This window comes from Haliaeetus leucocephalus, unplaced genomic scaffold (genome assembly GCF_000737465.1).
Source record: "Haliaeetus leucocephalus isolate CR32 unplaced genomic scaffold, Haliaeetus_leucocephalus-4.0 Scaffold110, whole genome shotgun sequence".
Taxonomy (NCBI): domain Eukaryota; kingdom Metazoa; phylum Chordata; class Aves; order Accipitriformes; family Accipitridae; genus Haliaeetus; species Haliaeetus leucocephalus.
The window spans coordinates 3,132,287-3,139,295 of NW_010972546.1; the positions used below are offsets into that span (position 1 = coordinate 3,132,287).

A 7,009-nucleotide genomic window follows, 5' to 3' on the forward strand; every position below is an offset into this window, starting at 1 on the left:
GGACCAAGAGAAGCGGGTGGTGAGGGGGGGGGTCGACCCGGGCCTGCGGGAGCCGGTGGCGGCCCTTGCGCCTGGGGTGCTCGGTGGTAGCAGGGCGCCGGTCGGTCCTTGTCGAAGCTCGCGTTCGTTACTGACTTTGGGTTCCACTTCCCCTTGCGGGCCTCGGGACTCGCCCCGGTGGTACCAGAGTGGTGTGTGAGGCAGGGGTTCAGTGAACCTGAAAGACTGCCTAAGGGCAGTACGTGAAGGGGTTAAACTTTTCCACCCACTGTGCCTTTCGCTTGGTCTCTCTGTTACCCACTCATGACTTTCCTGGCTTTTGTCCCAGTTCTGTGAAAAGGTTGCCACTCCTCCTCCCTGCTTGTTTCTGAAAAGCTGGTAAACATTAACTGAGGGTGTAGGTAAAGCTGCAGCTTCGCTGCCTGAGGTCCTCAAGAGACTGCAGAGATGGGGACTTGTGGCACATTGTGGTACCATATAATGAGGCCCTTCCCGTGTTAGAAAAGCTGAGATCCTTCAGGCATCTTTGTCATTCCTTTCCCTCTGCATGCCCCAAGAGGGTGGGGAACACTGAATTACCTTGAGCCTCCAAACAGTGTCTTGCAGAATTTCATAGTCTGGGGTACTGGGCTGCTGAAAGGTCCCTCTGTGGTCCTCCAGGGCTGAATGAGCAATCCTGCAGGTGTGTCCACCTCTACTAGTTAAATGAGATCCTGATTCTTCCGTTGTCAGCAAGAAGAACAGCAGCTGCCCCTGGGATCAGCCCATGTCCTGCCGTTGTGGCTTGGATTTGTGGACTGTGGAGTGAGCCCTATGCTGTGCAACTCTGTCATGGTGGCTCTCTACTGCCAGACAGTGATTTTCATCCCCAGTATGTTTTATAATAGGGCCCTGAGGAGTTATTCATGCAAAGCCTTTGGATCATCTGGGCAAATGTAGAAGCTGCGGTTTATCAAAGCTAAACATCCTACCTATATCTGAGTTGCTGAAACAAGACTGCCTAGAGGAAAGACTGGCACAGGTAGGAAACTGCATTCAGCTGATGTCTTTGTGATGAAAATACAGATGCTCTTCCTCAGCTTGGTATCGTTAATGCTTTTGGGAGGATTACTAGGAGCTGATGTAAAAATTTTTGATTGTCAGGAGCCTAGGAAAATGAGTTCAACTGTATTTTTAACTTTTAAAATAGACTAGATTCTATTATTTTATCTATTTTTAGATTCTGTTTGCACACTATTTGTTTTTAGTCAGGCAGCTGTTACTGTTAGTAACACTGTGCTTGATTGGGAATGCCAAGGCCTTGATGTTCAGGTGAGTTCCTTGTTGAATGTAGGTGAATAATGACCAGTCAAGAACTTGGCAGTTCTTCTGGGCTATGTTGTCATCTTGAAACCTTCAGGAGCTTTGAGTCAGTGTTTCCCCTCTCTTACAAAATACTAAGAGATAAAGAAGAATCTGGTATGCTCTTCTATAGCATGGCATTCTCAGACACTTTTTCTGCAACCAGGGTGTCTAGAAGATTGAATGTTTAAAATACAAATGTTTAAATTTGAACGTTTAAAGCAACATTAGAGCTGTGCTTTAAGAAACTTGCTAAACGTTAGGATACTTGTGATCTACTACAAATGCTAATGGTGCTGCTCTTGGAGGTTGGTTCACAGAGACAATTTTCTTAATGCATTTTTGTGTTGGACACCTAGTGAGAATTCTTTCAACCATGGGTGGAAAACTTTCACCGTTCTGGAAGACACCTGACCAAAAGGAGAGGGAAGGCAAACTGATCTTACCCAGGCAACTGGATGCTGAAGGCGAAATCGCCAATTATGCTAGTATCAATGACTCTGCTACATCCTGTGCACCCTGTGCGGGCATTGCACGTCAAAGCTGTGTCAACTGTCCAACATGTCAGGGAACAGGAAGGATCCCCAGGGGTAGGTGATTCTTCCCTGTCAGTGCTTTTTGAGCCTTCCGAGGTTGGTACATGTCTCTTTGCCTAAAGACCTTTGTTGAATCAGTTGATCTTTATTGTATCCAGTCTAGGAACGTCCTGTCATGGTACCTCCAGCTCACTTGTGACTTCTGTGGGCTGCCTCTATTGCAGGAGGATGGGGTGGGAAGGCAGGTAGTGCTGTTTCTAGGTGATTACTCAAAGCCCACCCTGGAGCCCCTGGAGAATTGTTGTTTCTGCCTAGAGATGGGAACGCTCAGACTGAAATCTTAGCTGCATCACACTTGCCTTCTAATTGGACAGTGTCACCTGTGAAGCGAGTGCAGATGGACACTAGGCTGCTGTGCAGCATCCTGCAATGCAGTTTGCTTTACTTGTGTGCTTAGTGTGGTTTCTGATTTGCTGCCACCTCTTCCAGAGCAAGAGAAGCAGCTGGTGGCACTGATTCCATATGGTGACCAGAGGCTGAAGCCTAGACGAACGTAAGTCCTGTTAAATTTTCCCCTTTTCTCATCTTTTGAATGTTTCTTGTGCATATGAACGAAAGCCTCAGTCCTTCAGGTGTTTTGCTCTTTGTGATCTGTCTTGCATTAAGTTTGGTGTTTGCTGTGTCTTTTCAGCAATAGCAGATGTTGGACAGTATTCTGCGTGCAGTTGTTGGGGATCTCCAGCAATTTGTACTGTAATGCACCATGTCAGTATGTGAGGGACTACCCTGCTTCTGCTGTGATTTGATAGCTGGCGAATAGTTCTGCACAAACCCATCCCAGTTTTCTGGCACCCAAGCTTTCATTGTCTCCTCCCTTTGAGCTGGAGCAGAACTGCAGGTGCTTGCAGCTGACAAACCAAGAGAATGATTGTGGCCCTGGTGCTGTTTTGCAGGAAACTCTATGTATGTGTTGCTGTGACAATTTGCCTGCTGACAACATCTCTCAGTATTTTTTTCCTGTTTCCTCGCTCTGTTACTGTGCTGCCTGCAGGGCTGAATGCCTCCTCTGTTGGCTTTAATGCCACTACCGCCAGTATATGCCTCAACATGACGGTAAGTGCTCAGCTCACAGTTAAAGGGTGGATCTGGAGGGTTCCCTGCTTATCTCCTGTGCCACTCCATGTGTAGGCTAACTGATCGCTGTCTGAAGTTAGTCTTGCCATTCCCACTGTCTCGGTCCACTCTCTGGCTGCTTGGAATCAATGTCCAGAGCGTGTTACAGCATCAGAGGTGTGGCTGGCCTGGCTGTGAGTGAGCAAGTCACAAAGTGGCCAAAGGGGCTGTGTAGAAGCAGCACTGTGATTCATTCTGGGAATCCTTGTTCTTTTGCATCCTTGAGCTGCTTGGTTGTCCCCCTCTGACGGTCATGGGAGATACTGCAGTGTACATGCCTTTGTGGCCAGGCTGGATGTACATCTGAGGATTTGAAAGGGACCATGTCGTCCAGTGTTGCTGTAAGGTCGTAGCAGGGATATCTTTAAAGTAGCTATGCAGCGGTAAGATACGGCCCTGCTGCAAGGTGATTTGTGTTTTCATTTTTTTTGTTTGTTTGTTTTTCTCCCTAGAACATGCTGAACATAACTAATAACAATTTCTACCTGGTCACTGTTGTGCAGCTAGACATAGAGGTTTTGCACCAGTCCCTAGTAGTAGGGAAGACCACCATGAAAACCCTGCTGAATATGAGCCCTTTGCAGAGCAGCCAGGTGAGCTCTGCTGTTCCTTGCATTTTCTCCTGAACTAATCTGGATGTCCTGGACAGGGAGGTGCTTATTGTATAGTTGATCTACTTCTTTGTCATCTGCCTGCCAAATACTCAAAGCTCTTCCACATGCAGCTTTCCCCATATCACTTCAGGAAGGGGTGTTGCAAGAATTTACATGTTGCTGAGTTTGAAGCTAATACGTTCCTGGGCAATGAATATCTGTCTGCTTTTCAGGTAGTGGGCTGGGTTGTGTGCTTGCCTTAAAATGATGGCAAGCTTAAAAATAGGTTATATAAAACCCTGTTGGGAACAGTTTGAGTACAGCTGATCCATTCTTGGTGTAAAGGTCAGGTGTGTGGCCTAGACAACCTTTTTAAGGCCTTTTTAGATCTAATTTCTGATTCTATTTTCTTACCGACTGTTAAAAATAATTGTTAGGCTAGATCTTGAAATTCAGGCTCAGACACCTAATGAGAGTCCAGTTCTTACTACTTTAGGTCTCTGAATTGTATAGAAACCTAACTGTAGTTCTTGTGTACTTCCTGCTTTCTCTTCTGTTTGTATTTGCAGATCTATTATACAGTGGCCAGTAGGATAATGGACGACAACACCTAGTGAGTAATTCTAGAAGATTTCTTCCCTTTTAGTAAGCAATGTTAATGCTTATAGGCTTCTCATGACTAGATTTCTTGTGCTGGTCCTGTCTGTAGAGTGAGGCTGAGTGAGTGTCCCCTTTTCAGTTTAATAGGTGGAGCTGATCTGGATATAAGTCTGGCACATCCATTTTAAACTAATTTCCTTTTCTATTTATTGGTATTTTCTGCTTAGTGTTGACTCAACAATGTTGTTTTCCGTACATTCTGGTGAGTAAGTGATGACATCAGTTTAATGTCTAGGTTATCAACTTTAAATGCTCTATTTGTGAGCAGCTAAAGGTACCTTGTATGAACTGCATTTCTCTGCAAATGACCAGCAAACTGTGTGAAGTTCATAGCAACCAAAGGCTTCTGTGTAGACAGGGTAGTCCATTGCATATTTGAGGCCCATGCTTACTAGATCCACAGTTAGAGTTACACCAGCAAAAACATGTTTTACTGGTGTAGATACTGCTGTGCTTGAAGAACTTTGCCTGCGTAGCTGTTGTCAGAATATTGCAAAGACAGACCTTTTTGGAGAAGCAGAAAAGCAATGGAATAATTGAGGACAGGAGACACATGGTGCAGGCAGCTCTTGTGAAATTAACTCTCTCTCTTCTCTTGTAGTAACATTTGTACCTGGACAAAAGTCAAAGTTCACAATGTTCTGCTGCATATACAGTAAGTGATGCCTGGTTCAGAGCTATAACAAACATGCATGTCACCTACATTGTGTCTCAACTCCCTTCAAGAAGGTCTGCAGTCAATGTTCTTCAAGACCAGGACTGCATACAATGTGTATGTGCTGTTACCCAGATAGGTGTGCTGAGGTGTGAGGAGGAGGTAATTCTCCAAAGCCGTTGCTGCTCTGAGAAGTCCCCTGGATTCAGGCTTACTGACAGCTCTAGCTGTCACTGTTGCTTAAGGCAAGCTGGCCTGGCAAACTTCCTTCTGGAATGCTGATTGTAGCTGTTGGGAAGTAATTCTTTAGTCCGGCTCTAGAAGTACTGACTAGTTCGATTATGCCTACCTGCCTTGTGGTGTTGGGTGCAGACTCAATCAGCCTGGACTCTGTGCAGATGTGTGGATGATTGCCTCCAAGTGTTCTGAGAGCAGCTGCCGAGAGCAAGGTGGGACAAAGCCGACTCTTCTGCCTGAGGCAGCTCCTGTTCACGGGATGGACCAGAGGACCATGCTCAGCTTGACTGTGTTTTACAGTATGAGAGGCCCTGCTGGGAAAGCAAATTCAGGTTGGCTGTTCCTCCCTGCCAGGGAGGAAGGAGCACTACTGCAGTTTTATAATATAGCTCCTGCTGGGACAGGTTGCTACTGTTCTGGTCTGAGTTAGAGCTAAATCTGGTGTGTGAGACAGGGAGGCTTTTACAGGGTATAGCAGTGCTAGAATGCCTCCATGCAGTCATGAAAGCATGGTCTTCATTAGCTGAGTTTAAGCCAATTTGGAAAACTCTGCATCAGAAATTGTCTCCTTGTGTAGCCTGTGTCCACTAGAGGGATCTCCCTGCACATCTGTGTTGACAGACTCCAGGTTGTGAGCCCACTCTTGGAAGATGGACTGCTAGGTTCACCATCTGCAGATTGTTGTCACTGAGTCCATGATTCTTTCAGGAAGGAGGAACTGCTTTTGCATCATGGTCTTTTGTGCTAATCTAAAGCAAGGGCTTCACCTGCTGCATCTGGAAACGGACTGTGAATATTAGGAAAAGTGATTGGAGAAAGTGTGTGAATCTCTTAGAGGCATGCCAGGCTGGAATTCTCCCAGGTCGCTAAAGAAATGTCACTGGTGATCTCCCAAAACACAGGTGTTTAAGTCTTGGTCTTCTGTTGCAATTTGAAGGGCTGTATTGTCAAGTTTCTGGTTTTTTATGGGTCTTAATGCAGGTGGTTTTTTTAATTGGTGCTGAGTGATGTGAAGTTTGAACAGGTAAAGTATGAAAGAAGTCCCACACTACTCGAAGCAGGGTAAAAATGGTGCGTTTTGGACAGCACAGTGAATGGCTCTGGCTGTTAAGGCAACTTTGTCCTTCTTAGCTGATGCTGTGGGCTGACAGGACCTTTGCTCTCTCTACCTGCAAGCTCTCCATTAGCCAGAAACTGATATTACCCACTGATGGATTGTGTAGTGTTAGGAGAAGCTACTTGATGCAAATAGCTCTTGAGGTGGCACAGAAAGACAGTGATTGAAAGATACATGCTTTTGTCTAGCTAACTCCATAAACGGCCACCCACTGTGACTTGTACTAGCACTTTGGGAACATGTAAACAGTGAAATGGCACAGGAGTGTTATGCTGGGTTAGGAGGTCTTAATGGGCTTCTAGAATGGCCAAAGCATCTGTTGTGATGGCAGTGATCTTGTAAAGGCTTTTTTTAATGCAGTCTGAAAGGTGCTTTCCCTCCCCAACATGTGAAATTGAGCTGCGAGGGTATCTTGACTGTTGTGTTCTGGGGCTGTGTAATAGGGACAAAACAGGATGGCAGTGGGAGCTCGCCATGGGACCTTTACATTATGAGATGTCTCATCTGGGACAATCTCAAGTGCAGTTCTGGTCTGCTTTTGCCTTGCAGGGGTACACTGACCTGCACATACCTGTGTCATTCAGAGCAGCTGGCTTTTGAAGACTACCAGTATGTGGACTGCCGGGGGAATGCCACGCTACCTCACCCGCTGTACCACCGTGTGCCATGACAGGGCCAGGTTGACAGAGCTTTTGGG

At 46.1% G+C, this 7,009-nt stretch overlaps 1 protein-coding gene across 1 annotated transcript in view; it reads left to right on the plus strand.

Moving 5' to 3' along the window:
* TMEM106A (transmembrane protein 106A) overlaps window positions 1-7,001 on the plus strand; it is a 9,294-nt gene extending 2,293 nt beyond the window's left edge. The window contains exons 2-9 of the mRNA XM_010585645.1: window positions 888-1,021; window positions 1,701-1,931; window positions 2,367-2,430; window positions 2,831-2,990; window positions 3,503-3,643; window positions 4,213-4,256; window positions 4,905-4,958; window positions 6,862-7,001. Coding sequence (XP_010583947.1) covers window positions 1,718-1,931; window positions 2,367-2,430; window positions 2,831-2,990; window positions 3,503-3,643; window positions 4,213-4,256; window positions 4,905-4,958; window positions 6,862-6,982 — 798 coding nt within the window. The 5' untranslated portion in view covers window positions 888-1,021; window positions 1,701-1,717 and the 3' untranslated portion in view covers window positions 6,983-7,001. The remainder of the gene's footprint in view (window positions 1-887; window positions 1,022-1,700; window positions 1,932-2,366; window positions 2,431-2,830; window positions 2,991-3,502; window positions 3,644-4,212; window positions 4,257-4,904; window positions 4,959-6,861) is intronic.
* Window positions 7,002-7,009: the final 8 nt, after the last annotated feature.